The 13,380-nt window shown below is 46.2% G+C and overlaps 1 protein-coding gene across 2 annotated transcripts in view; it reads right to left on the bottom strand.

The window, feature by feature from the left end:
- The window catches only part of TTI1 (TELO2 interacting protein 1), a 44,612-nt gene that overhangs the window by 12,010 nt on the left and 19,222 nt on the right, over positions 1–13,380 (bottom strand). Inside the window, exons 3-7 of one of the 2 annotated variants that reach the window (XM_007077708.2) lie at positions 9,416–9,625; positions 6,307–6,455; positions 3,563–3,703; positions 1,403–1,607; positions 1,041–1,128 (exon numbers count right to left, since the gene is read on the bottom strand). In XM_007077708.2, coding sequence (XP_007077770.1) covers positions 1,041–1,128; positions 1,403–1,607; positions 3,563–3,703; positions 6,307–6,455; positions 9,416–9,625 — 793 coding nt within the window. Of the gene's footprint in view, positions 1–1,040; positions 1,129–1,402; positions 1,608–1,647; positions 1,690–3,272; positions 3,380–3,562; positions 3,704–6,306; positions 6,456–9,415; positions 9,626–13,380 lie in introns of those variants that run through there. The other variant, XM_042980425.1, reaches the window with a different exon arrangement.

The following is a 13,380-nucleotide window of genomic DNA, read 5'->3' as shown; positions in this document are numbered from 1 at the left end:
ACAGTCTGAGCAGCCTTGCAGCCCTTCAGGGAATGAGATGACTCCTACCCCACCAAGGGAACTCAGGGACACGTTTCTAGAAGCCTAAGAAGTGGGAGGGACTGTTTATTTGCTCTGAGCCAGAGCTGCAGGGCCCAGGGTAATACACAGAGCCAGGCCAGAGAGGCCAACTTTTGTTTTAACTGCAGACACCCAGGAGATAGCAAGTCCACTCTGGTCCCCTTTCTCCCGACGGATGGAGAGCTGGGGAAAGGGGGCCACAGTGCATTTTTGGTCTCAAGTCTGGGGACTGATGATGTGCTTGGTTTTAGCTTTTGAGAAAAGCCCTTTGGGACTCGAGGAAAGCGAGTTCTTCCACTGGAGGTGTCGCAGCTATTCTCGAACAAGCACAACTCTTGGAAATTATAATCACATAATTTCGGAGCCAGAAAAGGCCTTTTAAACTATTAGTCCATGGAGTTTAACTCTTGGTTATTGGGAGAACTATTAGTTCTCCACAATCAGATGCATGTTGTGGACTCTACCTAGAAAAAGGAACCTACGTGTCTGCTTGTACACACCCAATTTTGTGCACACTCTGCAAGGGTTTAGAGCACCTGACAGCCGTTAAGATGCTCCGTGGAGTGAAGCCACTTCTGCCATCTTACTGCCAGATCAGTAACCTAAGGCTTTTGCTTTGCACGCAAAGGAGCTGAGGTCCGGAGAGGCGCCAGGGTCACCTGGTCACTAGAGTAGGGCCTAGGAGCAGATCTCTCTCCGGCCAGGAGACTGCTTTGTCCCCCTCAGCACAGCGTCTTTCTGCTTTTTGCCCCTTTGGCATTGCTGCTGACACTGCAGCAGAGGAAAAGGTTACTTGCAAAGAGAAACGCGTCCAGTAAAAATACCATCTCTAGAGTTGGCCCAGTTAAAGAAACCATCGTAACCTGGCAAGAAGAGCGAGGAGAGAAGAGCACAGACGTGGCTCGACTCTGCTCGCCATTAGCAAATCATCGATAATTTAGGGCAAACGTAGAGAGATGCGGGTGATCAAGCAGACGTACCTCCTGGCAGCCTCTTGTAATTTCACGGGCTGTTTGGCGCTGAGGTAAATCAAGCAGGCATCAGCCACTCTATTCAGGTCACCCTCACCTGCGGAGAGGAAAAACGAAACAAGCATCGGCCCTCAGACTTCATTTGGGACAAGCAGTAACCCACTGCTGTCCGCTGAAACTGGAACAGCTAGGCGAGATGCCCTGGGCTCTTTACTCCATCCCGCATATCAGAAAACACATCAAGATAGGTGGAAAAATGAGGCCAGAGGGAGACTGAAGGAGAGGGAGGAGCACAACCGGGCACGGAGCGCAAGAGTGGCGGCGAGACCACGCGGGGTGCGTGTCGCCAGGGGCGAGGGGCTGGTACCTACCTAGGTCCAGTCTCTCGCAGAGGGGGCCCAGGCCCTGCAGCACGGCCAGCTGCAGCTTGAAGGCCAGTGTGTGGGAATAAACTGGCCCAGCCCGAGCACTGACAGGAGCCTGGGTGACTAAGGAGCCAGCCAGCTTCGGCAGGACATCTTTGCAGAAACGGCTCCGTAGGAAGTCGCCACACTTGCCTCCCAGGGTCTGCAAGACCTGCAGAAACAGCCCCCAATGTGGTGAATGCGTGTCGCCACGGCAGCAGAGAGCTAAGGAATGCCTGGTAATTCAATTTCTTCTTGGAAAAAAAAAAAAAAAAAAAATAGAATTACTGCTGTTAATTCCTTGCCCGTGGTTTGTGATTCTGACAGTTATGAATTCGGAGGTCTCTGCTCCCAAGGCATGGCTGCTTCTATCCATAAATACAGATTACACGGGGAATAAGTCAAAGGAATCTTGGGTTGGATGAATAATATGATTAATACCTTGATTTTCCTCCCTTTTTTGGTTAGAAAAAAAAAAAGCTTAAAGCAGTTCACATAGATCATCTCTTGACTCTTCCTAACATCCCTTGAAAAAAGGCTTGTGCTTTGAACCCTAGCTAGCTGAACAAACACAAACAGTGAGGCCCAGCTGCTGCTACGCAGGCACTGGGAGGGCAGTGGTTGGCTGAGGCCCCTCGGCTGAGTCGGGGCATGGACCCAGTGGTCAGGGCCATGTCGGGGCCTTTCCCGTCCCATCACACCATCTCCTTTGTACATTACCCTTGTCCCATCTTCCACAACAGGCGGTTTCTTTGCACGTCTCGTTTTAAACTTTCTCTAGCAGAACATATTGAAACGTTTTGCCCTGCTGCACAAGGCTGAATATACAGGATAATAGGAACTTCTTTAAAAATTGGTAAGCAAAGCATAACCAGCAGAGAATGCCGACTTTGCAGAGAATAAGGCCCTTATTTCAGGTCCCTCGGCTGGCCTGCACAAGGCGTTACAGACCTCAGATGTCATCGACGTGTCTGGGAGTGGGAAAGCAGCCTCAGAGCACACACATCTTTATATCTTTTCCTTTTTCTACACTTGCCGTTATTTCAGATTACCTATTAATTTCTACAAAGGAAAGCAGCACATCTGAATAAGATTTAGCAAGACCTCCCTCCTTCCCCCTCCCCCCAACCTCCCTCCTCCCCTTTCTGTGTGTGTGTGATTTTGCATATTTTGCTTTACAAAAAAATATTAACAACGTTGACAATTTTATGTTTTAAACGTAAGCTTATATTTTGGTCTAGGCTATGCTGAAGAATCATACAGAAAACCAAAACACTTGCTCCAAGTACACTAGTTGCATTTCTGGCTTCATTTTCTGTCCCTACGGATCCTTTTTCCTTGCCTTATCTTCCTCACATACTCCTAATTTATGTTAGCTTGCCCTGATAAATATATTTCTGTAGGTTGCCTTACGTGCGTTCCAGAACAAGGAAGGATATAAATAAATAAGCCGAAATACATGTGCTGATATAAGACAAAGTCAAGAGAATAATACCTGACATATATATATATGGTTTTTAACTTTCCAAAGTATTTCACCAAATAGTCCCATTTTACCCTTGACGACAATACCATGAGGAAGGTAGAACACATGGTCCTAAGGCCAACGTGACTCTGAGTGGTCCTGGGCTTTGCCCCAAGTCACTGGATGGGCGGAGGATGCCCACTGCTAGAATCTAGGCCCCTTCCCCTGGACTCCTGTGCAGTGCGAAGAACATGGGCACAAACTCACAGATTTGGGTTCTATCACGTACTAGCTGTGTGATCTTGAGAAAATCCCTTAACTTCTCTGGGCTTGTTTCCTCCTCTGTCAAGAACGGGGGGGAATAGTAGCTACCTTGCCAGGTTGTTGTAAGGAGAGGAGTTCGTATGTGAGGATGTGCCAGGTACACAGTGGGTGCTCCATAAATACCGGCAGCCCTTTTCATCTCCTAGTTCCTTCTGCTTCAAATTCAAAATAAGAGACTTTTACTTTCTTTTCTGTGCCTTTCTTGTTTTGCTATACTTTCTTCAAAGTACGTGATGTTGCAACCTGATAAAAAGAACCATCCCCAAAGACACCGCTGCGCTCTGTGCTGACCACCCCCCACTCCCATGACTGACAGTGGTGGGGCAGCAGCACCGTACCTTGAAGGCTCTGAGCACTGCCAGGGGGTCGTCATTTGTGAGTCGGTGCACGAGTGGGGGCCAGGCCCGGTGAGCCAAGGGAAGGAGCTGGTTCTTGTGGGATTGCAGAACAACTACACACAAATCCAGCACATCCAAGACCTGAAAGAGAGGATGTGATTTTGGCAGAGTAGGAGTTAGTCACGGGAGGAGTGGAAGAGCATTCCTAGAAGTTCCTAAAGGTGGGAACAGCCAACGGGGAAGACCCCGAGGAGGGAGGGCTTGCAGGGCTTAGGAAACTAAGGCAGGGCCGTGTGCGGCATGACAGAGGAGGGGTAAGAGGGGGACCGTGAAGGTGTCATGTTAGGAATTTCTTATTTTGTACTAAGTGCAGTAGGGAGCCATCAGAATGGTTTAAGCAGGAAAGTGCCAGGATACAATTCGTGTCTTAAAAAGGTCATTCTGGCTACTGAGTGGGGAGAGGGACCTGCAGCGGGAGAGAGAGGCCAGTAGGCCCCTCAGGGAGCTGGCACTGTGCCCCTGAGAGGAGGGCATGCAGGCACAGGGTGGTGGCCAAGGGGTGAAAGGCTTTGAGGTCTGTCCTGGGATGGCTTCACCTGCTGATGGACTCCATACTGGGGCAATAAAGAGAGGAATCTATCCAAAGGGGCTGCCTGGGGTCAGGCTCAGCAACTGAACAGGTGTAGGCGCCTCTGGATGAGGCAGGAGCGGTGGAAGGGAGGAGGCTGAGATGTTGGGTGAGGTCACATGCTCTTTCTTCTAAATGGAGAGGCCAAGTAGGCAGCCGAGATACAAGTCCACTTTCAGAAGAGAGGCTCGGGGTAGCCTAATGTAAACTGGGTTTGTCACCCTCCCTGAAAATGTTTCCTGATCTCCCACAGCTCAGAGCACACTGAAGACCACTGGCCTGCCTCTGTGTCGCCGGCAGGGGTCACGATGATGACCATTGTAGGCCTTCCTCCTCGAGACGGCCAGCCTTCACAGCACAGGGGAAGGAGCACGTCTGAATAAGACAGAGCGAGGTCTGCCAACATGGGAGTGGTGAATCCTGCTGGTGCCTATTATATGCTGGTCACACTGACACTGGAATAGAAACAAGGAACAGAAGTGGGCCTGCTCCTCGGAGGGAACAGGCAGGCAGAATAAGAGAAACCTTGGCGTATAGCGGAGAGCAGAGTAGCCCAGCAGAAACGGCACTGCCATCACTGGCTGAGTGTGAGTTCTGTCACTAACTGGGCAAATTAGGTCGGGCGTCATTGATTCCAAGATATACATTTCCTCCTTCTGCCTGGAATGTTCATCTCCCTGCCTTTGCCCCTTGGAAAGTTGGCTTCTTCTCAGCCTTTAAGTCTTGGCTCAAATATCACCACCTCAGGAAAGGCCTTCCCCAATGACTTGGTCAAAATCAGGGTATAAGCTCTGTCTTATTCAACAGGGTTCGGTACAGAGTAGGCTCCTAATGCAAGTTCACTGGATGGGTGAATTACTATTTTCTATCCTAGAACCTGCTTATTACCGTCAGAGATTTCCATACCTTATAGGTGTGTGTTTGTATATTGCCTTTCTCCACAAGAGACAGGAAGTTCCATGAAGACAGGAATGCTGGCTTCATATCCTTCTAGACACCCTCTGCCTGACCTGTAGCGGTCCTCAATAAACATTAAGTGAATAAACGTGTGTGTGAGGCTGTTTCATATTTATACTCAACAACTCAGTGAGGTAGGTACCATCACATCCATTTTACAGAAGAAATGGAGGCTTAAAATGGTGAATTAACTTTTTCAAGGTTGCACAGGCAGAGCCGGGATGTGAACTCAAGTATGGAGGTCTGATTCCAACGCTGATGATTTCAATAACTGTGGTGTGGCTATAGCTGCTACAAAGCCTCTATGAAAGGGAAGACACTTTGCTAATGCATCACCCAGGCGTCTACAATAAAGCCTTGCATACAGAAGGCACTCAAAGAGTACCTGCTGAATGGAATAAGAGATGAGTGCTAAGAAGTGTCTCTGGGGGAACTAAACAAATGTGAGATAATCCTGGATTGGGGTTTCCTAGCCCATCACTCCAAGCAGGGCAATGCACTCTCATCACTAACAGGAACTCACTGAAGCAGCTGTGTTTCTCAGGCCTGCCTGGGAATGGGGAAGGGACGGGCCAGGCTGCGTTGTCTTCCCTTGGCTGTGTGATCTTCTTCCAGGTGATTCTGAAAGCCCTGTCCCCACCCCCACACACCCCACCATCCTGTTTCACTATTGCACAATTTAAGTCCTTGCTTAAGGGACTTAAGGGACAGGGATGCTGCTCGGGAAACTGCCAGCAAACGAGGATACAAGACTAAGAAGTGTGAAATGGAAACAGAAACAGATAGAGGCCAGAGTCATGTTTGGAAGAATGACCACTCCCAAGGATTAAAACCTGCATCCCGCATTAAGTCGCTTCAGAAAATGATATCCCTGCCAAAGCGTATGATTTCCTTTCCCTTGGAGACTCAATGAATGTCCAACGGCACTGTGCGGTTTTTAATTCCAGAAAGGGGACTTGGCTCCCTTTTGACATCTGAGCCGATACAGAAGGACGTGAGGCTGCCATCCCACAGATAAATTCTTCCTGAGGTCTTCTCTTGGCCACCACACATGGACCAGGAGATAAGGGCGGCTGCTTGCTCATCCGTGCAGTCACTGCCAACCGGACCAAACCCGAGTCCTGCTGCCACAAACGCAGGGAAAGGGCTGCACACTGACCTTCAATCGGATTTTCAGATGTTTATCTGACAACAAATGGATGCAGCGTTCCATCACATCTGCGGCTATTTGGACCTGCACTGGCAGTGGTGGCTCTACATCAGGACCGGTGTCACGCTCGTCCCCTTTGGGAGGGTCTGACTGCTCCTCTGGAAAGAAAGCATAACCGGGGACAGTGTTTTATGAGGGATGCCCACTTTGACTTACTCTCCCAACCTCAGGCATGGGAACAGTATTCACAAGGGAAAGTGTCTAGGAAACGACCCTAAGGAAACCATGTAAAATTTGGGTCAAGCTACGAGTCAAGATATTCACCACAGAATTAACTATAATTGCTAAAAACTGGGGGGGAAACCCCTCCATGGCCGCTCAAGGAGGTTACATCCGTACAATGACATATCACGAGGGCCCCCAAATTTGTGTTTGCCAAGGGCTTTACCAACCAGGGAATATGTTTTTGAAAGAATATTGTGTTAAAAAGAGAAAAGCAGCATATAAAATTGCATACACAGTGGGAGCATTATTATATACATTTTTGCATAGCAGGAGGTACAATGAAATACTAAGAGAGATGGGGTCGTGAGATCATACAGCATTTCAAATTTTCTCCAAAAAATTTTTTTCCAAAGTTTTTTGCTCTTTTCTAAATTTCCATTAATAAATATTTAAGATAAAAACATAAGAGGGCAACATTCTAATCTGGAGCTCTGACGCTGGACAGCTCCTGGGCTGGCCTTGCTCCGTCCTTTACTCTTTCTTTCCTCTTGGTTCATTCTTTGACGAAAGGACTCGTGTGTCTTCCACCAGCCTGTAAGACCTTTTAATGGCCAAGATCAGACCTTACTGATGCTGCACGAGAGATAATAGCAGGGCAGCTTAATGTAATGCACGGGGAGGGGGTCTGGTCAAAGGAGGTCAGTTCAAGTCCTGCCTACACACCTATTAGCAACCCTCTCATCCTGCATTACTTCATCTGGAAAAAAGGTACAAAGCATGCCCACCTCATTTGCGTGTTGAGAGAGTTAAAGATGATGAATGTCACCAGCTATTATTCTTTCATTGCCTAGAGTGCTGTGTCGCATGTGATAGGCGTAAGTTTGTAAATTAAAACAACAACAAAGACGTGGGAGTTGCATGAAACCCAGGCCAAAATCCCTATCCGGAAAATGTTTCCTCTGTCTACTTACAGCCCCCAGCTCCCCCTGCCCAAGCCCCCATTACTAGTTGTGCTCATTTCCACCGAGCTGAACGTCGTTCCCTTCACTCTTTCGCATTTCAGTTTTCTCTGCTGGAAAAAACAGAATCTTATAGTACAGGCCACACTATCTCTACCAGATGCTGCAAAGATAAATGAAAAGGCATCTGTAGAGTGCTTGGATTTCTTGGAGAAAGGGACCTCAGGTACGCGAGGTGCTTTCGTTGTGGTTAAAACAAAAAACACATGTCAAACCAACATCACGCCAGACATTCTTTATAATGCCAAGTGTTTGGTGTGTACTTGATGAATGATAATTATAAGAATGATAAGGCTGTGCTTTTCTTCCCAGAGGAGGATTTGTTGTTTGAAATTCACCTACTGCAGAATGTTATTTGAGGGATGTGGATTTTTCCGTTACTGGGAGAAAGGTTGATTCATTCAGTCTGCTCCTAGCCAACATCAACTAGAACCAGAAGATCCTAATCATGAGAGAATGGATTCACGGACAATGCTAGAATTTCCAGCAAGAATGGCAAATCCGGATTACGAAGGATCATGATGCCTCTCCTTCTTCTGGGTTTCTGGGTTTGGGTATGGGGTGCAGGTCGGGAGAACAAAGACTGGGTTGGCTTCAGAAATAAAACCAAGAAGAAAAGGCCTGATAATAGACTTCAGATTGGGAAACTGTCCTCAGGGAAGGCAATGACTCAATTCTGCATAAATCACTATCTGGGGCCTGTGATGCTTCTCTGCTATTTAGAAGGAACTTGCTGTAGTTAGTTGCATTGAACTACGATTTCCTGTTATCCTGGAAGTACTGGCTTCAGTTCACCAGAGTCTCAGAGTAGAGATCACCAAAAAAGAAAAAGAAATCTGCTCAATTCCAACCTAACAAACTAATTTGGGACTCAGTTCGATTTAGGATAGTTCTGAGACCACCAAGCTCATTATGACTTGGCATTTTATATTTGCAGAGGAGATTCTAACAATTTATTAATCCTTCCGTGACCTGAAGCTCCAGATTAAGCTTGTGAATAAAACAACAGGCCACAGCTTCAACTAGCCTGAACTCTCTTCTCCTTTTTCGTATAAATAGGTAAGAAAAACACTGAAGTCTCCTCCCACTAATAAGTAAATAGACCAAGCATATGAACAGACAATGGGCAGAAGAAAAAAATTGTTAGGAAAAAAGCATATAGGAAGATGTTCAACCCTACCTGTAATCAAAGAAATGCCAAGCAAAATAGTAAGAAACATTTTTCACCTCTTAATTTAGCAAGAAGTGAAACGAGTAATGGCCAATGTTGGCAAGGTTGTGGTACAACCAGTGTTAATCCTGCACCACTGAACGGAAGGTATAAATTGACACAACCTTTCTGGAAGGCAATTTGGCAAGCATAAAATAATGTTCATATCCTTGACCCAGAAATCCCACTTCTGGGATTTATAAAGAAATATGCAAAAAAAGGGAAAAGGTCACGTGCACAGAACCAACCACTGCAGCGCTGTTTATTATAGAGAAAAGCTGGAAGCAACCCGAACTGGCCACAGGGGAATGGATACTTAGCAGCAGCTATTAAAACATTAATTATGAAAACTCTATAGCAACGTGGAGAGTTGCTGATTATATAACTAAGTGCAAAAAGGGTATAATGCATTGAAACTGTGGCCACAACCATATAAAAATAGGTTTGCAACAAAAAGGAACGGGATAAGATTGCACACACACACACACACACACACACACAAAAAAGAGGATGCTTATGTTTAGCATGGTGAGGTTGATCCAGGATCTAGAGGTTTGGTAGACTTTTCTGACTACCAAACTTTCTGTAATGATATTTCATTCTTATAATAATCTGCTTCAAAAAGAAAAAAAAAAAAAACGGCTAAGTCAAAATAAATAGTTACCTTCTTCATTATCAAAATCTGAGACATTTCCATCCGCCACATCCTTTTCTCTGAGGTAGCTCAGCAAAAATTGTTCAATGTCTTCCGCCGTGGTGGTATTCTCGAGTCCTTTCTCAGGAGTTGCTGGTCTCTGGCTCAAATGACTTCCCTCCTCCCCTGCACTTTGCTCTTGGAGTTGTCCAAGATCACCTGTGTCTGGGAACCACTGGGCTGTAAGCAAAGTGTTAGAACGATCACCATAGTCAGGGACAACAGGCATCGGTACTCTATAAGCAGAATAAACTCTTTGCCATGGCCTGTGTGGCCCCACATGATCTAGTCCCTCTGTCTCTCCAACCTCATCTTCCAGCCACTCCCAGTTGCCTATTAACTGGGCACCTTCCCATTCCTCCAATGTGGCAGGTATTTTCCTGCCCTAGAATGTTTTGCAGATGCTGTTCTCGCTGTCTGGAATACTTTCCCCACTATGTCACATCTGGCTAATTCCAACTCACCTTTCACATCTCAATACACATAGGACTTGCCCAGCAAAGCCATCCCTGGACTTCCCAATCCAATTTAGGTCCCTCACAGGCTCCTATATAGCACCATCTTCTTTCCTTTCACATCAACTCACCATGATTTGCAATTACATTTATCTTGAGTTACTGTTTAGGGTCTGAATCTCCCACTAGATTCCATGCTCCATGGAGCGCCACTGGAATCCAATATGCCCAGCATGGAGTAAGTGCTCAAGATATATACTGGATGAAAAAACATGCTAGACTGGAGAATACATGCAAGTGACAAAATCCTGAGTACAAGATGCACTGCTCAGTAGCAGAAGACAGGCTCTACAGGGACTTAGGACACAGCCCCTCACATCTGTATTTCTGATATAAAAGGCTGGCATTTTCTCCCCAAAGCTTTCCCTTCTTCAGTGATGCTCCAATACTTCTGATGTGTCACCACAGAATAAGCCTTAAACATCAACTGAGCCAGCGGTTTTCAAACTGGAGCCCTAGGGCTCTGCAGAAATGTCCTGGGGCCACAACAGGGAGGGCCCCAAAAGACAGCATGCTAAAGGGGGTGGACTCAGGACTTCTAACCCCTCTCTAACCCAGCAGCTCTGATTTCAACTATTCTTGTACCCTGGGGTTCCCCTGGGCTTCATTTCAAAAAAGGCTCTAACACTTAAAGAAACAAGAAAACCCCAGTGTGAATTTTCACCCTCTTCTTACAGACAGCAGGAAAAATGCCTCCGATAACCTTTAGCACCTGCTAATTTCCTTTCCATCAAGGAGCATGTGCACAGAGTAGGAGCAAAAACACAGGGGAGATGGCAGGGCCAGGCTAGTGGGAGCGGCAGAGAGATAATGCTGGGTAAGAGCCTTCAATCCAGGATCTAGAGATCCCCATGTGTAGGGATCAACCATGCCATTTCTTCAATGCCCCATCCCCAGATGTGTCAGGCCCTAGTATCCTCTAAGGGATCGAATTCCCAACAAGTTAAAACCAGGACCCAGCATTTACGATACTCAGAGTGGACGTGCTGCGAAGATTATTTCTACATTCGGCTAGTGCCAGACATTAAAGTCTTGGCTCACAAATGGCTTTTAAACATATGAAAAGAAGCTCAACCTCCCTCTTAATGTAAATTAAACTATAATAAGGTGCTATTCTTCTCCTATCGGATAAGCAAGGATTAGCAAAAAGCTCCGGAATATAGTGTGGATGAGGGCGTGGCAAAATTAGCACTCTCCCGCATTGCTGATAGGGGTTTAAATTGGGGCAACCTCTTCGGAGAGCAGGTTGAAACTTTCCATCCAAAACATAAATGTGGGGCGCCTGGCTGGCTTAGTCAGTGGAGTGTGCGACTCTTGACCTCAGGGTTGTGAGTTCGAGCCCCACGTTGGGTATATAGATTACTTAAAAAACAACAACCAGATTAAATGTACTGCCCTCGAAGTCAGTTCTCCTAAGGAATTAACCCTCCTGATATACTTTCATTTCCTAAAACGTGTGCGGGGTTCTTTGCAGACCTTTTAGAGGTTCTGTGAGACCACACTTCCACTCCCACCGACTTCAGGTCAGGTCATGATCTCACGGTTCGTGAGTTCGAGCCCCACACTGGGGCTCAACAGCACATAGGGGCGCTGACAGCACACAGCCCAGCCCGCCTTTGGATCCTCTGTCTCCCTCTCTCTCTCTGCTCCTCCCCACCTTCTCTCTCTCAAAAATAAACATTAAAAAAAAAAAAAAAAAGTGCTACACAGGGTTTCTCCTTTAGAGATGACCAAAGATATCAGCAATCCAAGGGAATTCAGTTTTCAAGGCCCACACTGAGATATCTCCTGAGAGGATATATTTAATAGGCCTTTCCTCAATATATTTTTAAGATCTCAAACCGACACACAGTATAGTTCCCTGAAGTACTAGAGGTGGAAGTCTGTGCTACATTCGGACTGCGGAAGCAAGTCACAGTCTCAAATGTGTAAGCAGTCAGCCAGCCTGCCACGAGGGCAGGGGCCCGGTTCTTCCCAGTCAACAGTGACGTCCCAGCAACTAGTCCAGTACGCAGACTTAAGAGTGGTTGCAAAATAAAATCCAAACTCCTTCCCTCGGTCTCCAAGGCTGTGCGGGGTTTACCCTTGCCCACCCTTCCAGCTTTGTCTTGCATCACTCTCTCCACAGCGGCCTCTCTTCCAGTCTCTGAGGGCCTCAAGCCCTTTCTTCCCTCCAGATCTTTGCACCAGTTCCCTTTGCCTGAATGTTCTTAAAAACCATAAAAAGGATACGACAGCTCCGTATGTACTGAGGGACCTTTCTCAGCCTTCGGGTCTCAGCTTTAGTGTTGCTTTCTTAGAGAAGCCCTCCCTGACCGCTCTACTTAAAGTTACCTGGCCCTGTCGCTCCCTTGCAGCAAGTTACCTATTTTCCTCACAGTGCTCATTAGAATCCAAAGGGAACTTGTTCAATGATTTACTTGTTTTTCATTTCTTTTGCAGTAGCAAGAAAATTCCATGAGTTTATCTGTCTTGTTCACGGCTATATCCTGGTTACTTAGCAGTGTCTGACATATGGCAGGCACTCTTCACTGAATGAATGAATAAAAGGACATTTAGACGGCATGTGAACGTTCGTGAATGAATGAATGAATGAATGAACAGTGGAAATGGCATCAGGTACAGGGCAGATGGCTGTCTCTGTTCCAGTCACCTGCCTTTCTGTGACAAACTTTCTTACGTGGCTTTGGCTTTCTCGGCTGACAAAATGAGGCCAGCGACATTCCCACCTACTTTGGAGGCTACTCGTACTGAAATAAATACTAGAGATAGGGTCTTCGGATAAAAGGGACTCAAGTATATAACTCACTATGTTTTCTTCATTTGAAGACGGACTATCTAGTTGAGAGGTTCTTTTTCTTGTAGTCCAAAACTTCGCCATTTTAATGGTTACTAATACCTCCAATAGACACCCAACAGGACCAAAAGAGAGAAACTCAAACCACCTCATACAATTAAAAGGTTAAAAGAAAGTTTCTAGACCTCTACTATGGTAGTCACTAGCTACATGTGGCTATTTAAATTAAAAGAAAGAATACATACCTCCATTACACTAGCCACATGTTGCCTAGTGGCTACTGTAATAGAACATATACAAACTGTTTCCATCATCACAGAAAGTTCCACTGGACAGTAATATTCTAGCTGATCTGTGGACTGAGTAATTCCTGCTATTCCTATTCCCCACCAGCACAGATACCACTAACTCCAAGTATTGTCAGAAGCAGTTTGGTATATTGAAAAGAACAAAACTGTCATAAATCCTGACTTTACTCCTTATTTCCTGTGTGACCCTGGCTAAGTAGGATCTCACTGAGCCTTAGTTCTTCTTTTCTGTAAAATAAAAATGATGTTTACATTTAGTCTACAGGGTTTATGTCTGTTGCACAGAGCAGGAACTCAATATATGGTAGAGATTAT

The sequence above is a fragment of the Panthera tigris genome, chromosome A3, assembly GCF_018350195.1.
Source record: "Panthera tigris isolate Pti1 chromosome A3, P.tigris_Pti1_mat1.1, whole genome shotgun sequence".
NCBI classification, from domain to species: Eukaryota; Metazoa; Chordata; class Mammalia; order Carnivora; family Felidae; genus Panthera; species Panthera tigris.
This window is presented reverse-complemented; position numbering and strand designations above follow the sequence as displayed.